The sequence below is a fragment of the Balaenoptera ricei genome, chromosome 4 (assembly GCF_028023285.1).
Source record: "Balaenoptera ricei isolate mBalRic1 chromosome 4, mBalRic1.hap2, whole genome shotgun sequence".
NCBI classification, from domain to species: domain Eukaryota; kingdom Metazoa; phylum Chordata; class Mammalia; order Artiodactyla; family Balaenopteridae; genus Balaenoptera; species Balaenoptera ricei.
The window spans coordinates 132,418,773-132,445,955 of record NC_082642.1 but is presented as its reverse complement, the minus strand read 5'-3'; the positions used below and the strand labels follow the sequence as shown (position 1 = coordinate 132,445,955).

General features: G+C 36.2%; 1 protein-coding gene across 1 annotated transcript in view; it reads right to left on the bottom strand.

Moving 5' to 3' along the window:
- LOC132365505 (multidrug resistance-associated protein 1-like) overlaps positions 1-27,183 on the bottom strand; it is an 80,854-nt gene that overhangs the window by 6,209 nt on the left and 47,462 nt on the right. The window contains exons 16-24 of the mRNA XM_059922225.1: positions 23,722-23,797; positions 16,957-17,017; positions 16,285-16,504; positions 10,209-10,363; positions 8,158-8,313; positions 4,907-5,106; positions 4,033-4,159; positions 2,522-2,623; positions 130-273 (exon numbers count right to left, since the gene is read on the bottom strand). Coding sequence (XP_059778208.1) covers positions 130-273; positions 2,522-2,623; positions 4,033-4,159; positions 4,907-5,106; positions 8,158-8,313; positions 10,209-10,363; positions 16,285-16,504; positions 16,957-17,017; positions 23,722-23,797 — 1,241 coding nt within the window. The remainder of the gene's footprint in view (positions 1-129; positions 274-2,521; positions 2,624-4,032; positions 4,160-4,906; positions 5,107-8,157; positions 8,314-10,208; positions 10,364-16,284; positions 16,505-16,956; positions 17,018-23,721; positions 23,798-27,183) is intronic.

Sequence of the window (27,183 nt, the reverse complement as noted above, 5' to 3'; positions counted from 1 at the left end):
TCTTTATTACTTTTATATGAAATTTGAACAAATGACCATCTTATATTCAATATCACAATATACTTTGGCCTTAACAATAAATATATTCAGATGAAAGGTAAAGTGAGACTTATGAAATATATATGGTACCTTCTCTTCCCCATGAGTCTGGAAAGTGATATCTTGTAATGCTAAACCAAGATCATCTCGGTATCGAGCCTGATAATTAACAAATTCCACTATCCCTTTATTGGGCCATTGTGATGGAGGCCTTTTAGACATTATCCAGGGTGCCTTAAAACAAAGAAATATTTTTTAAACTATAATTACAATAAAAATATCTCCCCCCAATAAAAATAAAACAAAAGTGATAAAACAAAAATGATGAAAGACATTTGTAAACATTATGATTTTTCTGAAAGCACTTTTAAAAAATACCAAAATCTTAGAAATAAATTTTTACACATAAAGAGACTTTCCATCTTCTATTAAGTTATTAAGAAAAATCTAAAACCTTATAAAGGAGCTGAAGGTAACCTGAAATTTTAGCTGAGAGGAGGACAGTTTGTCATTTATTCATTTCCCAAATACTGAGTGTTTACTGTGCCAGTTAATGCTTTGGTTGTTGGTGATTTAGCAGTGAGAAAAACAAATAATTCTTGCCCTTAGGGAGCATGCATGCTGGTGAGGAGAGACAAAAAGCACCATATAGCCTATGCAGAATGTTAGTTGATGATAAAGCTTTGGAAGTCAGGAAATAGGCAGGGTTGGTGTAATTTTAAGCAGGGTGGTTAGAAAAGGCTTGACTGGACACGGTCAGGAAACAAATCACGTGGATGTCAGCGGAAACCCTTTCCAGGTAAAGGAGACTAACTACATATGCTGAGGACCTGAGACTGAGGCCTGGCTCTGGAACACTGGAGGAATAGCAGGAGGTAGACGAACACGCAGAAGAGTGTGGTGCCCCGCCAGTGAGGTGAAGTGTTTTCATGAGAGGGAGTGATCACAAGTGTCAAATGATAGGCCAGGTAAAGTGAAGACTGAGAGGCTACCATTGGTGATCTTGACTAGGGCAGGCTCAGTGAAGTGGTAGGATTTAAAGCCTGTGTGAAAGAGGGTCCAGAAAAGAATGAGAGAAGAGGAATTAGAGAGAGCAAGTACAGGAACTATTCCCAAGAATTCTGCTGTAAAGAGGAGCAGAGAAATGGGGCTATAGAGGAGTAAATAGGGGTCATTTGGACACATTTACTTCTTTCCACATCAAGAGTGTTTGCAATGGTGTCTGTTACAACTTGCATCAAATTACATAAAGATGATTTTTTTTTAAATGTGTGTGTGCTTGTGTGTGCACACACACATTTTATTGTCCTTTTTTCAAAATGAAAGAAACATATATTAATAGCAAAAGATTTAGAAAATATAGAAAATGATACAATTTTTATATTAGTCATTACATGGCAATAAGCTGAACAAACTAAATATTGGTAACTGTGATTGTGATTGTGAAGGTAGACTAATCTTTCGTGAAATGTGTACGAAAAAGGAAGGTAAGACCCAGGGAAGAATCTAGAGGAAGATTCAAAGTTTAGGTAGGAGTTGGAGTATGCAGAAAATATTTTAGTATATTTATAGGCTGAAAGGAGTAAAGGGGTTGGGGTGCTGAAATTAGGAATTAGAGAAGGTGGTTAATGGAATAAGGTCTGAGAAAAGATATGAAGAGATGTTTCCAAAATACAACTGGAAATTTGTAGGTTTTTATTTGGAGGAGGAACACTTCTTCCTCAGAGTTATGAGCAAAAGAGGAAAGTTTCACGAAGATTTAGATACCTTTATAAATGGATTGAAGAAGATACAGAAATTCAACATATACCCTTTATCATGTGCCCTGTTAATTCACGGAACTGGGAGACAGAAGTACCCTAGATTAGTAAAATATGTAGATAATGCAAACATTATACTCTGTCTAGAGTCTAATTCTTCTCTCTCCCAAATTACAGCTAATTAAAGGGAACAAAGCAGACTGATTTATTCTCCTTCTCCTTCCCATTCACAGAGATGTTAATGATGAGTAAATGGGACAGAAGGTATAAGCAGTAAAGGCGTAGTTAATTTTAAAATTGGACAATCAGACAGTAAATAATTATGAGATGACTGCATTAAGACACTTTTCTCAATGTAAAATCTTTACAAAGTTATAATCATAGGCTGCATATTTTACTTTACATTGGTTGGGGACAGATCACTGTGCCTCTTAATACAGGTGCTCATATTTCATTTTTATAACAACACTGAAATGGGATATCTTATAATTTATGAACAGTCCTAATTTAATTAGCAGTGCTTTCTTTCTACTTTAGTGATTATATAAAATAACGGTGTATTTTACAATAGATTGAATTTTAATTTTGTCAAAATGCAAAATATTACAGCATAAATTTGGAAATACAGGTTTTGTTCAAAATTGATTTTTAAGATGTCAATTCAAGGTGTATTACAACACCTTAATTCTGCATCCATTTATTAGTTATTTAGGAGTGCTTACCTCTTTATCCATATTTTCATATTCACAAACTCTTTCAATGGAAACTGCATTGGTTTCAATTTCACATGCTTTCCTTACCCAAAAATTGAGAGACTGAGTAATCTGGAGGTGAAAAACCAAGAGCTTAATGAATGAGCATCAGTCTTTTACATACTATTAATAATACTTTATAAAGCTTCATTTTTCAGAATTTTCATATATTTTATCTCTTAGAATTATTTAACAACTTTAGAAGTAAGCATATTTATTCTTAGACACACATATATGCTTCTTTAATTTTGTTAAATTCATTAATATCATAAACAATGGTTATTTGTCAGAAGATGGAATGAATATAGTTCAACATATATTAAAGGAGACCATACTTGGTGTAAGAAATGATGAATACCAAGATTGATGGGATATGCCTTAAGAAATGTACATCCTAAGTGAGGAAAAAATCTGTACACAATGTTACCGTTGGCATTCTTTACCAGCTTCCATTAGAAGGAATTTTCTGACTACTCCTGTCTCCTTTTTTTCCCCAAACTCTACTTTCTTCTCACGCACCTTACCCCTAAATATAAGTTCCCCAAGGTTATAACTTCAAATCTAGTTCTGAAAGTCACAAAACTCTCACGATTCAGATTTTTCTTGAGTTTGGTGCTAAACCATTTGATGGCCGACCTGACTGAACTGATGTGGGTCTCCTTAAAGCGTTGATTTAACCCACTTAGGATGTACATTCACATATTTCACTGCAGAACAAATAGTCTGATTACAGACTTCTGCCCCAGGCCCTGCATATATACATACATACATACATACATATGTATATATTTATCTGTGTGTGTGTGTGTGTGTGTGTGTGTATGTGTGTTTGTGTGTGTGTTAAATGTATTATATTTCCTTTATAGAAGCCTAAGTTCTGAATTCTGAAATGCAACTGACTTGAGGCTTTTAGATAAGGGACTAAGGGCATGTATCCAAATCATGTGGACCCATCTTTTAAATAATATGGAATTAAATTAAGCAGTTTGATACATTTTCTATTTTACTAAGGGGACTTGCACACAGTCATACCACGAGCACTTTGCAGTATCATATAAAATAGGGCTTAGGAAAATAATTACAAGCAGAGAAGAAGCAGAGCTTGCATTATCCCTCTGCTTAGTTTGCGCAAACTGGATGAACAGGCCACGGTAGAGAGGGGCCCTATTCCTGTTATACTTTATAACTCTATAAGGATAGGAGAACAGGAAACTTCTGGGTAATGATGCAACAGCAGGACTTTCCTGGATCCTCTAGCACCGAGCCTTGGGTATCAGCCTGTTTTCCCTGTGGGCTAACTTAGAAATACTGAGCTAGCTCTTTTGCTAGTAGCAAAAGAAAGAAATGAGCCTCCAGGGTAATCCAGATTTGTCTCTCATTACTTAGTTAATACAATCTATAATTCAGACAGGAAAAGGAGAAGAGAGCTTAATTAATTGGATTATAAACATATCATATACCACAAAATCACTATTACTTACATTTAGGGCATAGGATATGGACAAACCAACTATTGCTGAATCCATAGAATTGCCAGCCAGCACAGCAAGCAGTGAAGCGAAGAACACCATTAAATTGCCAAGAAATTCAAGTCTAACAGACAGCCACCTGTAATAATGGAAAATATTCCTGAACTGAGATGCAGAAGTTTTGGTGCACTTAGTATGAACTCTCCTCTGAAAAATGAAGAAGTAAACATCAATAGCTGCGTTCTCTTTTTTCACACTTACTCAGAACTCAATCAAACAGGATTTTTGCAGTGATGATAGAGTAAAGGATTTCTCTGCATAAAAATACACTTTACTTTTGCAGAACGTTGCTTTAAAACTTAATCAGAATTAAAAATCAAAAGGAAAGAACATCAGCTGAAATGATGCATTTATCTTAAAATCCCATTGGAAAATCACTTACCTTTCTGATTACATACACGTTTTTTATATGATAAAATTAGTCACTAAAAGTTAACATGTACCCAACTACTATTTAATGTTTTATTTTTTCTCCTCTATGTGAAATGTATAGCTTCAAATTCAAAATATTATAGATTATTGCTTGCAAAGAAAATCCATTCTACAAATATAAAATATAACAAAGAGTCACATCTTTACTAATTCTAATAGCATCCTGTATAACCTTCAAAAAACGTGGGACCTTATTTTCACGTAAAGTAGCATGTACTATTCATACGGACGTAAATAGATACACTTTAATTTAAATGTATATTAAATACTAGAAATATTTAAGGCTTTAATATTTTTGATGAAATATCATTAAAAACACTTTCTGTTTAGAAGTTAGTGAACAAAATATCCAAGAAGAGACTAGTCCTGAACTGGGTATGTGGATATGACTTACCTGTTCGAAATCACATTGTTGTAGAAACAGACCAAATTCTCATTCACCACCTCTTTGTTTTGCTGGATGAACCTCTGTTCATGTCCAAATGCCCTGATAGTGGACACCCCAAGTAGAGTCTCGCTAAAGTGGGAAAGGACAGGAGAGCGAGATGCTCCTGCCAACCGCCGAATCTGCCGAGAGCTTGCCACGTAGTATCTCTAACAGGAAAACAGAAAGAGGCGGTTGGGAAGATGTAGCCAAAATTGCTTCAATAGTTTGAAAATGGCAAGATACTTGTGTAGTGGATACTTGTGTAACTAAAGAGCAGCCCCCAAAAGTTAAGTTCAAGTTCTAACCTCCAGTACCTGTGAATGTGACCTTATTTGGAAATAGGATCTTTGCAGATGTCATTAAGGTTCTTGAGATGAGATCATCCTGGATTTAGGGTGGGCCCTAAATACAATCTGAGTGTCATTATAAAAAATAGAAAAGGAGAAGACACAGACACAGGGAGAAAGCCGTGTGAAGATGAGACTGGAGTGATGGACCTAGGAGTCAAGGAAAATGCCAGGGGTCTCTGACAGCCACCAGAAGCTAGGAGAGAAGCATGCAACAGATGCTCCCTCAGAGCCTCCAGAAGAAGTCAACCCTGCCTACTCCTGGATTTTGGACTTTTGGTCTCCAGAAATGTGAGAGAATAAAGTTTCTGTTGTTTTAAGCCACCAAGTTTGTTACAGGAGCCCCAGGAAATGAATGCACCTTTGTAACAGTAAAAAGCCCAAATTCTGGAGAGCACAACTAGAACATAATTGGGCAAAATTTCACTTTGATAATGCTCTCAAACACCCATTATTGAGTACCTACTGTGGAAAAAGCTCTATGTTACATGTTGGAAGTGTGGCCAGGTGGTTAACCCATTAAATGAAGGAAGCCAACCAAATGTACAAACAATAATATTTTTGTACCTAAATATAATTATGGAAAAAATTTTCTTTATTTTTTTCTACCAAAAAAACCAACGTGGCCACAGTTAGAATTGACTACTTCCCCTCTGACTTGGACTGAGGACAGCTGCGATGGGTGGAGACTGGAGAGATGGAGGGAATGTGCCCTGAGTTAACTGGACCATCCTTCATCAGCCCCACGTAATTGCTACTAACTGGAAATGAAAATAAAGAGTTTGCTACATCTTGCAATTTTTTTTTCATGAAAATCTTCAGATCTGGAATTTTATGTAAAATTCCTAATTTTAAAAATGTCTTCATTTTGGTAAAAACATTGAGCAAGCTAAGCTAAAACATATCTGAAGCTACATGTGGCCTGTCAGCTTACAGTTTACAAGCTCTGCTCTATGCTAAGTGCTCTAGAGAATACAAACGATTACGGCATTCTGAACCTGCAAGGGGACTTAAGAGATTGTCTCAAAGGTAGTTTCATAAAAGTTCAATGAATTGTAGAAGCCCTGGGGTCCTTCCATGAAACTGTCCAGAGCATTGAGCTTAAGAACCTTTGATTTAGATCACTGCTTCTCATACTTCAGTAAAAATTACCAGAAAGATTTTAAAAACACAGACTTCTGTGAGAAATTCTTTATTTCCCCCTGCCCTATTAGGGTATGATTAACAAATAAAAATTGTATATATTTTGGTTGTAAAATGTGATTTTTTTTAAAAGAGATTCTGATTCTATAGGCCCATGGGTCCAGGGACCACACTTTGAGTAGCACTGACCTAAAGCAAACCTCTTATTTTACAGGGGAAAGAAATGAAGCCTGAAAAAGGAAGTGATATACCAGACACAGGAGTCAGGAAAGTAATTTGAGGCTCCTGAATCTTCATTCAGGGCTCACCCTATAAAGTTCCCCCTAACAAGACATGGTTTCTAGACTCTTTTCCACTCCTAGACACCCTGTTATAGTACACCAACCACAAGACTATCACTTGTGACATGTTTTGTTGTTTTTGTTTTTCTAAGCAGACACAATTGATCCTCAACACCATTCCTCAATTTCTTGATTTTTTTTTTTCCTAACTATAAGACATAGTGTCTGCCCCAGAGGACTTACAATCACATTGAGGAGGCAATTTTTGGTCTAATAAATTAATTAATTAATTAAGTAAGTAAATAAATAAATAAAATGACAACAAGAACCACAAAAAAAACAGCCTATAATACTAGCAGTATAATAAATCCATAATACCTACATGAGTCATATCTCTTTGCCCTACTTTGGTAGAGAATGCTTCACACAGAAAGTAGAATATAACCTAGACATGAAAGGTAAGTAAGATCCAGACAGGCAGAGAGAAGAGGGACGACATAGGAAGTAGGAGGAATATGATAGTACAGGTGTAGAAATGAGCAAATGATTAACATGCTGGTTGGACAAATTAAACTCCAATATGAATTTGAAAACTGAGGTTGAGAAAACATTAAACTACAAGAACTGCATCCTTTTGTATAAAGAGCCTCAAAAAACTTTTATATTTAATTTAAGTATGTGTTAAGAAATTTTGTTTTTGCACTACAGCCTCACAGTGACATAATTTTGGAATTCAAATTGGTTGACCACATTTTAATTGGAATATAAGGATATATACATATCATGAGAGATCTGTTTAGTTCTTCCAGCAACAGTTTGTTGATAGCAGGGATAACAGGGCAAAAGGCAATATGTGCTTCTCTCTTGGATCTTCAGGCAAATTAACTTTCTGCTAAAATGTAAACAACACCTAGGTTTTACGGTGGCCATAAAAATGCACAACTCAGTTCTCCTGTTGCAGGGCCCATAGCTGACTGACAGCCCAGCCGCTGCCCCTCCAAATCCACTACTATAGTAGAATGAAGGCCATTTTTCCACAGATGGCTCCCAGGCAAAGACTGAGCATGGCAGGGGTGCTAAAACAGGCCCCTTCAGGGGTCACATGGGAGCATCCAATGGGCAGTGTTGGTTGTGGACTTCCCATTCATTCAACCAAACCTCTTATGGAACCGTTCTGCAGTCCAAGACTCTTCCTACCCAATCCTCTTCCTTCTCCCTCGAAGGGAGCAGACCTGCCTCACTGTCTAAGGGCTCACCCAGCCTTCTCCTGCTCCCTCTCCTTTATCTTTTACAGGCATTTCCCCCAGCAATTCTCTAGTACATCTAATCCTTTCTTGATGTCTGCTCCTTAGAGAACCTTAACTAATAGGCCATCTAAGTGGGTCTGAAACTATATTTGACTGTGAACTTATAAGTTATTAATACACATAAAAATCCATGTACTTACTTGTATAGTGAAATAGAGGAAAACCAAAGGAATAATTCCCAGAATGAAGAGTGGTAAAGCTCCCACAATGACCAAAACTGTTCCAATAACATCCAGCGTACAATTCATCCAGGTCCGTAAGTAGTAATGGAAACGCATATCAATTATAAACATGTCCTGAAAAATTTGATATCGAGTCACTTTATTTTTAACTTTTCATGGTTTAACATGAGGGGAAGAAGACATATATCGTTCAATGTAAAAATAGAAACATTTACCCAGATGTGACAATCTGATTATTAAATATCTAACTATTCAATATATGATCTTTGCCCTCCCCAGCCCACCCCCACGTATTTTTCAGCTGTAACAATTAAGAGGGTGTTCTAGTACCAATATGTCTATGATCAAGCAATTTGTACTTCCCAATGACAACTACATGGCACTTAATTTATATGACTGAAATCAGACTCTTAAAAAAAAAAGAGTCCAAATCCCGGTAGTTGGGTATTCAGGGGCATTGGTCTACCATTATTCACTACCTAAAAACTGTAAAACACTCCTGGGCTATTCTTATCCACTGAGAACATGTCCAGTGACCTTCTTGGATAGCTGGATCCTGCCAATATCAGAAGAAACAGGAAAACAAAATAATCTTTATTTACAAAATTAGAAACTGAAAGATAGAGGTGGACAATGGGACTGAGAAAACGACATGGGAAGGTCATGCATCAGTTCACATGTAACTTAAAGCTATGTTTGTGGTATAAGGTATGACCTAAGAGATCCCAGGGAATAGGTAGGCACTCAACCTTGAAGGGATGGACTATTCAGTTTAGGACAAAACTGATAAAGAATGGAGATAGAATTTTATTTATTCTCAGCCTTGCTTTGGGACTTCCCTGATTACCTCACATACCAAATAGTGTAAGAGCATCATATTCATATGCAACTTCCTGCCTGTCTTTAAAATACACCTTCTCATATTCTCATCTGTTCAAGACCCAATCATTTGTCATGTTACTGTATAATAATCAGAGTTGTTTAGTAGGGTCATAGAGATATGTCCACTGGGAAACAAAGAACACTGGTGATCAAGTTCTTCTATAAACTTTCAAAGAACAATGTGACATTGGTATGATTAAGCAAGATTTAATACTCCATCAAGAATTGATTATGCTAGGTATTTTCATTTATATTTTGATGTTTTATCCTCATTTTTCCCCATACCACACCAAATGTTTTTCATATACACAAAAATATATTGCCATATTTTAAGGTCATGGCTATGCACTGTCTAATACAGAAGCCACTAGCAATATATGGCTATTGAGCACTTGAAACATGGCTGCTGCAAACTGAGATCTAACAGAAGTCTATTACACAAACCAGATTTTGAAGACTTTGTAAGAAAAAAATAAAATATTCAATCAATAATTTTACATTGATTATACTTTAAAGTAATGTTTCAGATATTTTCTGTTAAAATATATTATTATAAATAATTACTTCAACTGTTTCTTTTTACTTTTATATTGTGGCTACTAGAAAATTTTAAATTACCTCTGTGGCTTGCTTTACATTTTATTGGACAGTACAATTATAAGTACTTAGTAGTAAACACAATGGGTAAAACCCTATAGGTTAGCAGAGACACTCTGGGAACCTCTACCCATCCCCCATTTGCCATCAGTGAGTTGATAGTTTTTTTAAAGGCAGAATGCTTAAAATCTGGATATGTCAATATAGACTTACATTTCTCCCCCTCCTCAGCCTGAACCACTGATTCTCAAACTAAATGTGTATAAGAATTGGAGTTGTAGACACCAGAGCACATGTACTTCTTGGATTCTTTCAGCAATTTTTAAGGGTTATTTTAAGAATGTGTGTAAGATGTGACTCTGCTATACATCAATTATAAATGTCCCAAGAATTAGAAATAAAATAACAATGAAATCTACCCTAAACGTAATCTCATCTTTTTAGAATGATATTTTTTACAAATGAGATAATAAGGTACTAAATGTGGATCATTTATACGTATGCTATTTAATAAGGTATGGCTTACTTACCTTGGTGAACCGATTGATGATCTGGCCTATGGGATTGGTTTCAAAGAACTGGAGTGGGAGATGCAGCACATTATCCAACAGTTGAGCATGCAAAGTTCGAGAGGCAGCCAAGGATCCTCTGGTGAGTACATAAGCTCCCGAGCAAACAAAGAGACCTAAACACAAATTGTTATCAATGACATGTTAACAGCTTAAACTCTGAATTTTAACTCTCAAAAGATTTCTTGTAATAGCATTTATTTTTAATGGAAAACTCAAATATCAAATTTAAAAATGTATCACTGTGGACCAAACTAAGTATAAATGCATATGGTGCGTGGAAAATAAATACAGACACTCTGGTGCGCTCTCAGAGCAGGGCTCTCCTTATTCATGAACATAGGTTCTAGAGAAATGCTCTAAAGATAAGAGATCAACCGGGTTGACAGAATTTTAGCAATCTATTAACTTTATGATGTCCTGAAAGACAATGTGGTAGTCACTGGTACTGCTAGACAAATAATTTCAGTTCTCCTAGCTTCTAGGTCCATGGTAGAATTGCACTTTCTGACCTCCTTGTGATTGATGGAATCAAATGAATAGTTCTGAACAGTAAGTTGAGATACTTCACATGATACTTCCAGGTGTCAGAACTGCTAAAGCTCCCTTTGCACAGTGCCTGCCAACATTTAAAATAGTGGTTGGATTGCTTCTTCAACTTGGGCCCTAGAATCAGAAGAGTCCCTTTCCTGACCTACAGTGGACAAGTGGTATGAGTCATGAATAAACTATTTTTGGTCTGTCAAGCTATTACGATTTGGTTGGTGAGAAGGTTCTTGAAAAAACTAAAAAGTTAGAAAATATAAATAATAAACATGTAGCTTTAGTGGAAGAGGTTAAAAAACAGTTAATAGTATCTATTGACTACTGTTAGCTGTGTTTGATAAAAATATAACAAGAAAGAGACAAGCTCAGAAAAGAACTATCCAGGCGTGTAAGAAGAAATGAAAGGACAAAGAATCCCCAAACTGGGGAACTTGTAGGGGTGGAGGAAGAAATGCCTGGTTACAATGATTGGTTCAAGGGCGGATATTGACTCAAATTGTTTCAAGGAGAGTAATTTCATGGATTTCTATGGAAAGAAGTTCTTTGAAAGAGAACATTTTCATCATCATGTGAAGCCTGAGAATGGCTCAGGAAAAGAGGAAAGCGAGCCGAACTGAGAAAGCGTGGTGGACAATTCGTTTGAGTCCCTGGATCAAGTGTGTTTAAAAACTTGTGCCTGGACTTTTCCATTTGAGGCATCAATAAATTTCCATGTTATTTAAGCCATTTGCTCTTGAGTCTTCTGGGATACATAACTGCACCACTGATCTCTACTATACAAAATTGTTAGTAAAAGCGTGTTGCCAACATGATTCTTGTTCCATTGTAGGTATAATGTTTAAAACAAAACGAAACAAAACAAAAATAGTTAACCCTGACCACCTCAAATTCTTTTAGCTAGTTCCTTTATATTTTAAATAACATCACACACTGCCCTTTAATAATTTCTTACTGTTAAATACTTTCTATTATTTTCCTACCTCACTCTCCCATACTTTCTTCTAGCCCTTCCAAAAATAGGTTGTTGCCCTTTTGTTCTCAAATATTCAGTGTTTACATTACTACTAAACATAATATTCATGAAGTTCACTAAATTTATAATGCTTGTACCACTCTTTTTCTATGCAACAAGCACTAATCTATTCCCAAACAATTCAATAGTCAGCAAATCTCTTTGGAATATATTTAAATTCAGCAGATAGTCTATTATTTCTTTCATCCTATTTCACCCCCTCGTCCTGTAACATAAACTACTCTCTTGGAACCCTCTGTATTTCTGCTGTAAACTGGAAATTTTTGTGGGAAGAGGCTTTAGTATTCTTCAGTTACAGAAAATGTTGTTGAATATTATGCATTTGATAATTTCCATCTGCATTTACTGTGTCTTATCATATGGATATTGAACATCTTGGATTATTCCTCTAATTTTTCCTTATTTATCATTTGCCATCTATGTTTTTGATGTTGTACATCTGGGACAATTTCTTCCGATTTATCTTCTCACACTTGTACAATCTTTTTAAATTCTTTAAATTTTTTAAGAACTTTCTTGTTCTTAGATTGAACTTATTTAAGCACATTCTGCACTTGCTTTGCTTCTGCTTTTGAATATCTGAAGATACTAATTTTAAGCTTCTCTTACATATCAAATATGACTATTTTACTTCTGGGCTCCACTGCTCTATTTGTTGGCTCTTATCTATACTGCTCACTTGATTAAAATGCATGACCATCCATCATTATCAGTTAAAACATGCAAGATTAAGACATGGTTAATTAAGAGGTACCTGGTGTGACTTTCTTCTGCCAGTGTACACATTAATTTCCCCCAATCTCCTCTGAATGGAAATTCCACTTAAGTGGGTGTGACACTGGAAGTCTCATATGGTGATCTAGACATGTAGGCTGGAACTTCTCCAAAAGCCACATAAGGAGGCTTTCTTCTATGTATGTCACACACACTAGTAACCCTAATTTCCTTTTTAAACATCAGCTTCCTAGTTTTCACTGTACTACTTCTGTGCCAGATGGTAACATGTGAACAATGCTCTAGTGAATCACTTTGATTATTTCGACGCTACTCAATCCTACTCTCTGTACCTGAGTTCCTCCACAGCTAGACTGAACCGCTCCCTATTCTTTTACAGCTTCATCTAGTATCTGTTCCTGGTTACAGGTTCTTCTACCTTGATTATCAGTATAATCGCTTATGTAGACATTTATCACTCTGAAATCCCCTGAACCCTTTACTTTTATACTTATCCACTGTCATTTCAGTGGAATTTTGTGAGGTAAGTAAAGTAAATGATCCACTCGCTCATCTTAGACTGGTGTACTCCTTAAACATTGCACTTTGAAAATAAGGCGCCTATATTTCACACTTTGGGTTGGAAAAGGAAGTTCCTAACAAGAGGGCATAAAACACAATAGATTAGGGATGTTCAGAGTGTCCTAGAGATTCTAAAGGAAATAACTGGGAACCAGGAATAAAATGTTCAGGGCTATTTCTTTTTCAGAAGATAAGGTAAGATCTTTATTATTGTTATAAAATATAGATGCAATGTTTTCTGCTTTAGTACTCCAGTTTTTTTTGAATGTTAGCCTTCTATATTATTCTTAGCCTCTGGTATTAACATGTGAAAGTGCTATTTATGTTTTAAAGCTCAAACAATAATGTGAGCTTTGATGATATCAGTGAATACAGCCTGCTCTTGATTGAACCAGGTTCCATAGGACACAGCTGCGGACTACTAAAAAAATCAGAAATTATATATTTTCATTTCTTAAGAAATAATTTATAATTTATAATTGTATTTAATAATAAGTCAAAAATTTTAATGTTTTTAAATGTAAAAAACAAAAATCCAATCAGGAAAAAATCTTTTTGATTAAACTCTGCATAATCTGTTACCTTTACTACAAAATACTTTCTATACCTACTGATAGTTAATTAAAACTGATAGTTAATTAAAAGTAAGACTACACAAGTAAAATTTTGAAAACTAAACTTGCATACCTTGTCTAGTATAGGAAAAATAATATTTGCTCACTTAAAATATTCTCCAAAGGATATTGAATCTCCCTTAAAACTGTAACATGAGCTCACTGGATTGGTAAGAGTTTAACCCTCCTATATATGTGTGACAGACATAGTTATAGAGATGTATATGGGACATTTATTTTGCTGCTCAGCATTCTAGATCTCTCTATCTACTTTTTCCTCGAGTTGCAAACCACAAGCCAAAAAACTTGATTCACTGACTCAAAACCAAACACATTCTAAGTCCTTGTATCTCATTTTAGTTGTTAACATAACAACTCTTTCCTCAATGAATGTTGTTAACAGAATGACAAAACAAACATAAATTTGTCTCACAATATTTGCTTACTTTCTGATGGAGATACTTATAAGAAGTACTATGGTCACACAATAAAAATAAGATAGGAGAGGAGAAAACAGAAGCAAGGCCCTAAATCACAAATTTTTAAATGTTATCTTCATTTTCTGTTACCAAAATCATGCATCTCTGTTTTCCCTTATGCATATCCCTAGATAGCAAGACTTCCACGTAGATGGCTTTGTTATTTCTTATTTGAATTTATCACTCTCCTTCACTTTGTCTTCCTTTCTTCTTATAAACACATCAAAAATAGTCTATTTAAAAAAATCTTCCCTTGGGTTTCCCTGGTGGCGCAGTGGTTAGGAATCTGCCTGCCAATGAAGGAGACACGGATTCGAGCCCTGGTCCGGGAAGATCCCCCATGCCGTGGAGCGGCTGAGCCCGTGCGCCACAGCTACCGAGCTCGCGCTCTAGAGCCCGCGAGCCACAACTACTGAGCCCGCGTGCCACAGCTACCGAAGCCCTTGTGCCTAAAGGCTGTGCCCCACAATAAGAGAAGCCATCACAATGGGGAGCCCGCGCACCGCAACAAAGAGTAGCCCCCGCTGGCCGCAACTAGAGAAAGCCTGCGCTCAGCAACGAAGACCCAACGCAGCCAAAAGTTAATTAATTAATTAATTAATTAATTAATTTAAAAAATCTTCCCTTTAATTTTTCTACACTTTTGAGTACTATACTTTTGAGTATCTTTCTTCTTACTCTTTCGTATCACCTAACTTCTTGGAAGGACAATGTGTATCTATTCTGCTACTGGGGAGAAAAAAAAACAGCAGAAAAATATGTATCCACGCTTCCCATTAAACGTGCTCCAAATTGAATTAATCATTTCTCTGCTCTACCAACTGACTTCCCTCGTCCCTGGTTTCTTTATTTTTGTCTTCATTGTTCTCTCAATTACCCAAACTTCAAAATCATGAGTGATGTTCTCTTCTTACCCACAAATCAGCAATTCTTATATATGTTTTCACTGCAGTGTCTTTCCTATCCGCCCCTTTTCTCCAGTCCCACTGCAGCTCTCTGACCCTTCCTCCATTCATACTTTATTCAAATCTTATTCCATTCCCTACCCATTGGTTAGCACTAGTCTAGATGCTTTGGGTGACAAGGAGATGCATCAGATAAGAGATCTTTTTGTACTAGATTATCTCCCATCTAGACTCCTGAAGATCCTTGATTATTTTTTCCCTACCCACCCCAACTTCTCCCTGGTCTCTGACTTTAGTCCCACCAATAAAAATCCATCTTTTTTCATCACTGAAAATTTATTCTTATTCTGAAAAATAACTCCAAATTCCGTCACTTCTTTTTCCCCAAATTCTCAAAGTTTTCTACTTGCCTTTCCAACTATCATTTCCAAACTACCATTCCACCTCTAGTTCCCCTACTGCCCTATCAATAACCTAAAGACTACTCAGACTGGCATCCTCACCTATGCCTATATCCCCCTCACCTTCCCCATCCATCTTTATTCACATCTTTCTCTGCATCTATCAGCTTTTGTCCTCTGTGATCCCTGACAAAATTCCATCCATCTTTTTAGTGTCACCTCAAATGCCAACTATGCCTTGGAAATTACCTTAATCTCTCAACCAAATATGGCTTCCCCCTGCTCTAAATCCTCACAGTGTTTTCTTTTACTACTTTTACACGAATATTGCTTGCAATGTAGTTTTAAGCTTTACTTACAATGCAGTTTTTAAGACTCACTTACTGATCTTCACATCAGTCACAAGCCTCACACATACAGTGGACAGCCATGTATTCAAGACTTCTGAGTCCTGACTGACTTAACATATGAGACTCAGTTTCCTCAGCTGTAAAATGGGGACAATGACACCTTTCTAAATACTTATTGTCAAGATTAAATGAGACAAATTGATAATATTCAGTGTGGGCCATGTAGTTGACACATACAAGTTTTTGTTTACTCTTGCAAATATGGTGAATTAAAAACATAGGCATTTGAATTATCCCAAAGTATTTGAATATTATGACATAGATTTTTAAAAAGTAAAACCATGCCCTACGTTTGCATCTGAATCAATTAGGTTAGAAAGAGAAAAGAAAAGCAGCTAGACTTTTTGTTTAACCTTGCATTAATCCCAATAATCCATAGATGTTAAGTTTATTGCTTCTTATTCGCTTCCATTCTGTGAAATCGTTCATGTGCTTTGCTTCTTTTGCCCAGGCACTAAGCCATAGATTCTGTCCAATTCCCACCAAATTCTGCCCCAGATAAGTGGCCACGTTCAGCCACACCCAGAGCCAGCCGAAGGCTTGGAGGTACTTCAGAATGATTGAGAACTTCACCTAAAAGCAAAATTGTTTAAAAAAACATAAGTTACTGTACTTAAAAGTCACACAAGCTAGATTTAAATCCTGCTCTGACATATCCTAAGCTTTATGATCTTGGTCCAAGTTACTAACTACTCTAATCCTCAGATTACTCATCTGTAAATTGGAGTAATACTAGTAGCCACCTTATAAGTACAAGCAAAGTGCCCGCACAGTCCTGAGCACTTAAAAATAAAAGTTGAAATAATGTTAGTTACTATCATTAGTAAACCAGAATATACATAGCTAAGTAACATGTAATCCTAATTAAACACCACTATAATGTCCAACTGTTGCATTTAATTCAATTTCTTCAAACTATTATAGAGCAACCTTCCTCAAATTCAATGAAAAATATATGGTATTTATTAATAACATTTATATGTGAGTGGTTAGTAACAAATAACACTAGTTATTCTGGTGCTTACCCCACCAACAGGGACCTTTTCTTTTCTCACTGAGAACTGTTTTCCTTGATCCAATAAGGGCCTGATAAAGCAAGACGATGTACATTTTTTTTTAGGTTTTTAGATCAACTAAACATTTTTTTAAAAGTTATACATTCTCAACCACTTTGTTGCATATTCTTCTGCTTCATTAACAGAGACCTGACTTGCCTTGATAATAACATTGTTCCTTTAATCTTCTGGAAGGGAGATTGTTTATTCTTTTTTACCCCATATATTTTAGGGCCAGGGCATATTGTATGATTTTCTTCACTGCTTCTTCTAGATAATTACCCTTCAAACTTGAGCCAAATCCCTAGACTGTGTAAGCCAATGCCATCTGTCTGTACCATAATCTGTGCCTCCTCATCTACTTGCCTCTTGCCCTATCAGAAGACTAGCATCAGGCTAATTCGTCCCACTTCGTTCTGCCACCATTCTGAGTGATGTCACAGCTGACAAGGACAACTGTATTAAACTCAATCTCTTTTCACCTTCATGACCTTCATACTTCCAGAGTCCTCCATCTGCATTCTACATTGGCCATCAACTTTCATGACCACAAACCATGAATCTTATTACCTGGAACTAATCTACCTTTGAAAACTTGACTCCAATTGTTTCAGTCCCTGGCCATAATATAACCTTTTTCTATTTCTAAATTGTACATTCAGTTACTTTCACTGTATTTGGTTTTTATTCTACCTAGACTCCCAGTTCCCAAATGTAACTTTCTATCATCCTTGCCCCCTAAGATGATTAACGATCCTGGTTTACCTGGGATATTCCTGGTTTTAGCACTGACTGTCCCACATCCGGGAAACTCTCAGCCCCAGGCAAACCTAGGCCCTGTCTCGATTCCTTTTATTATCCAGCCTGTACTCCATGATTACCATGTCATCCAAACTGTGGTGACATTCTGAACTTTAATAGCTTTCCTTCAATTAAATTTCAACATTAAAACTCACAGGTTAGCCTTTGTCACACTTGCTGCCCATCTGTGGAGTGCTGCTTCAAAAGATCATAGAGCCCAGCAAACTGGCTCCACCATAAATCAATATCTTCCTTCCACCCGGGTTTTTATAATGCCTAGAAATTCTTGCATCTCTCTCAGAAGGGACCCCCATGTCCTACTTGATGGAGAAAGTCAAAGCAGATAGGGAAGTCAGTCACCACACTTCTACTTTTATCTGCATCTCCACCCAGCCTTTTCCAATCCTCTTCTGTAAAAAACAAAGGTAGTTTTCTCCTCAGATCTAAGGATAACCTTATGAGCTGAATCCCATTCTGCCCCATTTTCTCAAAATACATTTATTAAATATAGCATTTCCACACTTTCCTGTCGATGACACACTTGACAGTGTTTTTTAAAAATGCAGATTATAAGATTTCCCCTCTAGAAATCTGTCTTTTAAACAAATGATGCAAGGGATTCTTAGCTTAAGGCAAATCTAGGAGACCCCAAATTGTTTCCTCTCTTTTCTAATCTTCACCTTCTTCCTTTCTAGCGACTCCTTCCCTTCAGCCCACAGAGAACTCCACATTTTTCTCATCTTATAATTAATACCATCACCACAGAAATGATTCCACCCTCAACTCTATGTTCAGTTACTATCCTACTTCTTGCCTTCTTTCTGTAGCCAAACATTTTTCTGCCAAACCACCTTTTTCTCCTCGAACTTTCTGGCACCTGGCTGAAATGGTTTCCATCAACGGGGCCTTGATAAAATAAGTACAATACTTAATTGCCGTATTCATGGGATACTTTAAAAATTATTTCACTTAAATTCTCCACAGCATTTAACATCATTGACCGTTGCTTTGTTGAAGAGACATTTCCTTTTACTTCCCTACCATCACACATTTGTGTTTTCTCCCGCCTCTCTGGGCCTCCATTAGTTTCCATCTTCCTTTAACGTTTATATTTCCTGAGGCTCAGTTCTAGTCATTATTTCCTTTCTATGCTCCACACTCTTTTCTGAGCGGTCTCATCCATTCCCGGTTTCAACAACCTTCGTCTTTGTGGGTGACTCTCACATGGATTTCTCAAGTCCATACCTCTTCCTTGAGCTCCAGATCCATACGGTAAAAAACCTACTTGCCACCTACTTCGTCTCTGCTTGATTATCTCAAACGCGCCCTACACGAAACCAGTTATTTCCTACCTCCTCAAAAGCTTTCTCTGGCCACGACACTTCCTCTGTCTCAACCTTGACACATTTCCAACCAATCACCAAGTAGCTGTCAATTCCTCTGGAATTGTGTTACTGAAGAAATATTTGGAAAATACAGAATGGCACGAAGAGGAGCAAAGACAACAGAGGAGAGAGAAGAGAGACAACAGACGAGGAAGACAAGCAGAAACAAAATACTCATAATGCTATATTCCAGAGATAGTTGGTGCTAACACGCTGGAGAGGATTGCTATAGTCTTTTCTCTATATGTGTGGTATCATAATTCAAATGTTGCTCTATAACCAGTCTTAATTTTTTAAAAAATTTACCCATGGTCTTTGTAACTCAGTATATAATGAACCTCAAATATTATTCTATTACAGCTTTATATTTTGTCATATGGCAACATAATATTTTATCATTTTACTATATTAAGACTTATTTAACAAAATCAAATTTTATACTGGTTGCAGATTTTTCCTGCTTTAATTATTGCTGTAATGATAATTCTCTTTACACATCTCTCATGGTCCCTTGTAGGGACATAGGAGCATGAGATATGCTACATTCTAAGTCATTTGATATATCTAATATCAAACTGACCTCTAGAAATTCTAAACTGAGGTACATGCCCCCATTTCTCCACATTTCCCATTTTGTTTACCAGAATAAGAAATGGCTATTTGATCAGTCCAGTAGTTCTTCCCAATCCGTCTCTGGCATTAGTGTCAAGAAACATTCTGTGGGAGGTTGCAGTACATGCATGCCCTTTGTAGGATCAGCTTTACCATCAGGAAAAGATACACTATTTAACAGACACTTTCATTGGAATAGCTCCTGATATATGATTTGGGTTAATTACTGTCATCATCCTTCAAGCCCTTGGCATGGCTTCTGTTTGGATAAGCAAATTTAGCATTGGTGTCAAGCCAAAAAATTAATTCTTAATGTAGCTGGATATAAAATGCGATGAACCCAACTGTTAAAAGGGAATTAAAGCATCCTAATTAGACATAACTAACAAAGACCAATAATTTACTGGCCACTACACAGGAGGGTACTGTTTTTCCAAACTACAAAGTTAATTATCCTTTTTCCACAAAAGTACTGCATTTGGTCCTGGGCACTTTGTTGTGAATAACAGGTTTTATTTGAATTTTAAAAGAGCAAATTTTTTTATGCTGGTAGAGAAGTTTTAAAAATGAGTCTTGCTCTGTCCTTCAGAAACCCTTGGGAAAGTTGGCATAATACCCGTCTGCATATTTTTGTATAAAATATATAAAATTAACATACTGAAACCGTTATCCCTGAACTGAGCATACAGTTGCAAAGTATAGAGTATGTATGGGAGGATTAAAGTGATTAATAGAGTCTGACATGAAAGCCAGAAGGGGGGCCAGTCTAGATACTAAAATAGCATTTCCAGTTTATTTTGGTCAGGGAAGATAGTAATAAATATTTAAGGAAATAAAATAATATATACCATATAAATTTAATCCAAAAAATGAAAAACAAAATATTGAAACAGTTCAACTTATTTTAGTCCCCATTTGAAAACAAACCTAACATCATAATGTAATTCTAACTCTTAAATTTCAAAGGGAGGGACTCTCAGACATTATTCGGTCCAACTTCCTTTCCACCTCCCTCTTGATGGGTAGTTTCCCTGTGAACCCTTCCATGAGGAAGATTCATTGTTCTATCTCAGTACATCCCACTGTGGAGAGTCTCCATTGTAAAGTTCTTGTCTGTTTGTATCTTCCAATCTCTAGTCTATCTTAATTCTGCATAAATTGGAAATAATTGGGTAAGGTTAAAAAAAATTAGGTTGAAAGTCAGGAAAATTTTCTCCATGTAATGTTATCTTACCAAATAGTAAAGCAGATAAAAAAAAGATGAAAGCTAGACTAGGAATAGTATAGAAAGTAATAAACTAGGAAATACATGGAAGTAGGCAAAGATGCACATATTTCAGAGAAATGAAAATAGGTCTCTGACCTCTTAAACAAAAGATAAAAATGATATAATTGCCATGCATAAAAACAGGAAAAGATTGGTATGCGGGGATTCATGGACCTCCAGTAACATTTTTATCACAGTCATTAAAAAGTAAGTTTGACGCTGGGTTCTGTTGACATGAATGTGCCATAGTAGAATTGAGGTGATCTTTTTGATGTACTCTACTGAAGAATTAAGTTTCAGCATGCTGGCTTCTGTTTGAGCCACCAGAACTTGAGAAATGTTTAGAAACCAGTTCTGTAAACAAACGTTTATAGGGATTCGGGTTCTTTTTTCAAGGAGAAATTTTGTAAAAGTGGTTCACAAAAACTTTAAGAGATTCAATTTGGATATGACTAACCGTGACTTATAAATAGAAAAAATGATTTATTACAGAGGAAAGGGTATGATTATGTTTATAACAATACTTATTGATTTTTAAGATTTAAGCCTTAAAGCAAGCTACTTATTGAGTGTATGGTGACACTATACACAGGTGAAAACTCTCTTTATAATTTAGAGATTTGAAGATCCCACAGCCCAGAAATTTCAAAGTCTGTTTCAGTGTTTTTTTTGCTTTTCTTGGACATCCTTAAAAACTGACACTCATTTAAATGAAACTTATTGTTATAATGGTAAGAAAAATGAAATAAAATAAATGATGGATTAAAAGTTCCTTGAGTGTGCTTTCTGTCTCTAGTTATTCATCCATTCAAAATACTTACTGAACACATGCTATTCAGTGTTTAGTTGAAATGTGTTATGTAGATGGCAATAGAAGAGTGAACAAAAAAACAAAAATTCCTGCTCTTATAAAGCTTATAACCTAGAGGTAAGAGAAAGACAAAATAAAAGTAAGTAAGTATATTTTCCAGTATGCTGATAATTAGTAAAAATTGTGAGGGAAAAAGCATGGAAGGGGTAAGAAGTATTGTGGTATAAAATAGGGTGGCTCACTAAGTCTTCATTGATGAGGTGACATTTGAGCAGAAGACCTGCAGAAGATGGGCGAGCAAGCCATATGGATATCTGGGAGAAATATGCCCTAAGCAGTGGGATCGGAAAGTGCAAAGGCCCCAGGGGAGGCGCATGCCTAGTCTTCCAGGAACAGCAGAGTCAGTCTTGCTGCAGTAGAAGAGTGACATGAGCTTTAGGAGGTTCTGAGAAAGGTAAACAGGTCCAGGTCCTCCAAGGCTTTATATATAGGTCATTGTGAGGACTCGGGATTTTACTCTGAGATGTGAATCCTTTGGAGATTTGGGGGCAGAAGAATGACCTGATCGGACTCATATTTGTAAAACAAACCACTCTGGATGTTATGCTGCAAACAGACTGTACAGGGCAAGGCTGGTGGCAGGAAGACCTGTAAGAAGACAATTATAATAATTCAGGGGAGAAATGATAGTGATGTGGACAAAGGGAAGCTGTGAAAGTGATGAGTAGTGTTTGAATTCTGGATTCTTGGATATATTTTGAAGATAGAGCCAATGGGATTTGATGATGGATTGGATATGGAGTAAGAGAGAGGTCAAGGGTGATCGCAAGATATTTTATCTAAGCAACTGGAAGAACAGTGTTGCCATTAGCTAAGAAGATTAGACATCAAAGAGGAGGGTCCAACTCGGGGGTTCAGAGAACAGGTTGGGCTGGGGATATAAACCTGGAGTAAAGGTCATTAAAGTCATGAGACTGGATGACAACACCAAGACAATAAAGAAGAAAAGCAGTCCAAGGTCTTTATGATCCAGAGGAATCATTTAATTTACCTCTTCAGTCAGCTAAACCTGGCATGTACACAAAGCTGCAAGCTGCAACATCCACATCGTCACACAACCACAGGAATATCCAACCCTTTCAAAAAAAATAATAAATTCAAGGCCCATTCTTTTACTCAAGGTCAAAACTACAAAATTCTGAGCTATTGGATCCTGAAGTATTTGCTTCTCTCTAATCCATTCCAATTCTCCATTTTAGCAACTTTGACCAGTGGCAGCTCCCTAGAATTCTAGCCACTTACTTTTTAAACCACTTTTTGCTATTATTCCTTTTTTTTTTTTTTTTTTTTTTTTTGGCTCCTCTTTGCAACTGTTGGAGTATTAGGGCAAATAACTGATTAGGTTAATTTGCTTCGATCACTGTTCATTTTAGTTACTTACAAAAATGAAAAAGAAGTATAATATAACAATCCAATCAGGGTCAAAGTTTTATATTTTTATTTCTCTCTTCCTTTCCCTTATCATTCTTTTCCTCCCTCCTTCCCTTCCTTCCTCTTATTTTTCTAAACAGATTCATTTGGGGTATATCTTTAGCTCACACACACACAAATCCGAGTAGATTTCTTCTAGTGCTAGAAATTACTGAGAGTTATTATGTGTCCCAAATTAAGTCACATACATCTCACTTAAAAACTTAGATACAACCATGTAACTTATAGTATAAAATTTGGAAACCACTAAGTACATTTTGTATCCATCATAATGTACAGATCATTTTTATAGCATGCATTTTAAATGCTAAAAAATGTAATTAATTAGTCCATAATCCCTGTGAGCCTGGTATTACCCTAATACTCACCTATCATTTTGCTCCAGGATTTGTTCTTTCAGTACAGTTCTGGAGTTGATTACACTGACTCGCTTTAAAGCATGAGCTGCAGAAGAAGATGGTGAGTGCTTTTATATCCATAAAAGCAAACAATGCACAAAATAGAGAGAAATATGATGAAAGATTATACAAGTTAGAGAATTTTTTGTGTTCTGGATCCATAGGTATACTGGGAGCCTTTCATTTTCCCCTTTATTTCCCCTTCACCTAAAATGTTTTGTAATGTCTTGATAAAACTAAGATTCCATAATGAAAAAGCCTACAGAGAAGTTCTTTCTTAGAGATTAGAGAGGAGTGCTAACTTGTTTTGGATCTTCCACAGAAGGTTTAAGTATTTGCCCAAGAGGAACATGACTCCAGTCTTTAAAAAAAAAATGCAATATCATCAAGTCTTACAGACAAATGTTATTATTGTGAAAAGTATTAAGAGCATGCAATGGTAATCCCCGAATCTCTGTCATGTTCTTACTAATGTCACTAATAATAGCTTCCTACATGGCAGGCAATGTTCTAAATACTTTACATATTTTAACTCTTATGTTTCAAAACTACACCTGTGAGGAAGATGCTACGATTATCCTTATTTTACAGATAAAAGGCACAGAGAAGTAAAGCAGGTAGCATTAATCAAAGTCACACATCTAGAACTACAAGACTGAGGTTCAAGTTAGTGTTAGTGAATTCGATGGGAAACATCTCAGAGCTAGGCAGATTTTTGTCTTTTCCCACAGTGTAATACTTAACCTCCTTGAATTTCAGACTTCTTATCTTTAAAAAGAAGGAAGTGGACTTGGAGATTTCTAAGGTCTCTTACATGAGCTCTATGTTTTCTTATTTCTAGAAGTAAACATCTGGTCCTTAAAGGAAGCCTCTGATTTACATCAACTACCTCTAAGAAACATGGGATTCCATGTCTCACAGAATTAAAATTCAATTTGGGGATGTTTCATCCTCTCCTATCTAAGGCACATTTTCATCTTTATAGCTGATAATAATAATGTTTACATTTATATATTTATAATTTATAGAATGTGTTCACATACATTATACAATTTGAGTGCCAAAATGAGCTGATAAGATAAAGAGAACAGGTAAGTTTACCCATATCTTGCAGGGAAAAGTAAAACTCAGATAGAATAAGTGACTTGCCTGAAACCCAAAGTTGTCAAAGAGACAGAGAGGGAGAGAGAGAGGAAAAGAGGAAGACAGAGAGATGGAGAGAGCAAGAGCGAGCTGAGACCTACACTCAGTTTGATTGGCCTCTGGCATAAAACAGAGGCAGTGATGGATTCAAATTTTGCAACTTACAATCTATCTTAACTTGGGCAAGATGTATATCCTCTTTGCCCTGCAAGTTCCTCTGGGGAATGCGGTAGTCCTGGGTGAGGTGGTCAAGGTCCTTGCTGGGTTTTCTCCCACCCCAGCTCCACTCCTCACCATGTCTGTAGCCACCTCAGCTACATGTCCCTCCTCCAAGAATAAAAACATCCTTTATCCAAGGAGTAGTGAATGCCAGTAGAGCAGTCGACCCTTAAGAGGATAGAACTAAAGAATGAGAGCCCAGGTCCTTGGAGCAAATTTATGTCATATGGGCAGAGAACTCTGGGACTCCAAGTACCTGGAGTGGTCAAGGAGTGGGGGGATGGAAAGAGGACCCCCGATGGGCACAATCCCTAGGCCTTGGCCAGAGAGCCAGCCAGGGAAGGCAGAGCGGAGACTTAGTACAGGACTGGGTCAAATTGGCCCAGGTCTAAGGGCAATACTGCAGAAATGTGACTAAATATAACCAGGTTTGACGTTGTTGTTTGGGGGATGTTTTATATCAATTTTATATCAGTTAATCTATTTTTGTTCTGCTCTGTGTGGCCACTAATAAAATTATAATATATATGGCTGACTTTTTACAAATATCTATCTAGTATTAACATGAGTAATTTTATGCCTGCTTTTAAAAAGACTTTATATATTTTTTACTCAGCATCCAAATAAATCAGAATCCCAGAAATATTCATTGCAAAAAGCATATTCTATTTCTAGTACAAAAATGATTTCTACTCACCACCTTTATGAATTTTAACAGAAAAGACACAATACTGAAGTAATTAGAAGAAAGTTCAGTTTACATTTTCCTAAATCTGTCATATTTCTGTTGCTGAGATAGTAACATCTATTAATGTCAGCTCAACTTCAAGATGTTTTCCACTTGTTACCACAGAGGACTGGTGTACATGAGATATATCAATGGAGGGAGGTATGATATTTGTTTCCAAAACTGGAGACTTAAACAAGAGCAAATTCCACAACTTTCAAAATTGTGTTCCATATTTTATGGTAGATTAAATATTGAACTTAAAACTTACACATTGCCTGCTTTCAGAGCTATATTTTCCAAAGTAATACAACTTATATTTCATGTTGCCTTTAAAATAAATAGCAAAAAATATATACTGGCTCGTAGCATTACAAATCATCCCATTAACTCTGAGGAGACACACTTTTGGTAGAAAAAATGGAGGCAGATTCATCTGTTTAACAAACAGCTACTGAGTACCTGTTATTTGCCTAACATGAGGCTACCTAAGTGCTGGGGATAGAGAAAATGACAGACCACATCCTCATTGCAGCCCTCAGAGACACTCATAGATATATCTTTCCTACACACTAAATATAAATTATTACTTAGCCTGACCAAATAGGCAAGGGCTCATTTCCAAAACTTCTAGCCATTAAGAAAAGACAAGGTGCTTCTTTTATTAAGAATGATCACAGCCACCTGACAATGGATCAGGTATTTCTGAATGCATCTACATATAGAATGTTTAAATTTAAGAAAGGAGTATAAACAAGGAATAAAAAAAATAGTAGTGCATACCTAATGTGTATTAGCTTAGAGAAACACATCAGCAAAATGGCTCTGCTTTTTGATTTCATGGCATTAAAATATTAAATTGCACTGATCTTGTTATAAACTGGTTTCATATCTTTCTGACTTTTATATCCAGGTAAAGTGTAAAGTGAATGAATAGATACCAGTTCATGTAGGAAATACTAAAAATAACTCTATATGTCTTCTTTTAGCCTGCAATTATGAAATAGTTCACTGGTTTTACAGCCGTCTCTCAGTGGTGTTCTGGAAATGTATAGAACAAGGATCATGATGGTGGTACACGTGAGAAAACATCTACAGCTGGAAAAAGATAATGGTACATCCAACTTTCAGAGTTGGAAAATGACTGATTTCTGGAAAATTAAACTAATACTAGATTTCAAACATCCTTATGTCCTAATTAGATAAAGATCAAACCACTTCATTTACACAAATATCTATGAATCTTAATTTAAAATACTAGGACTATAGTAACAAAAATTAATAGTAAATAAACTCAGTTATTATTTTGTAAAAGTTAGACAAATATCATTCTCCTTTGTCAT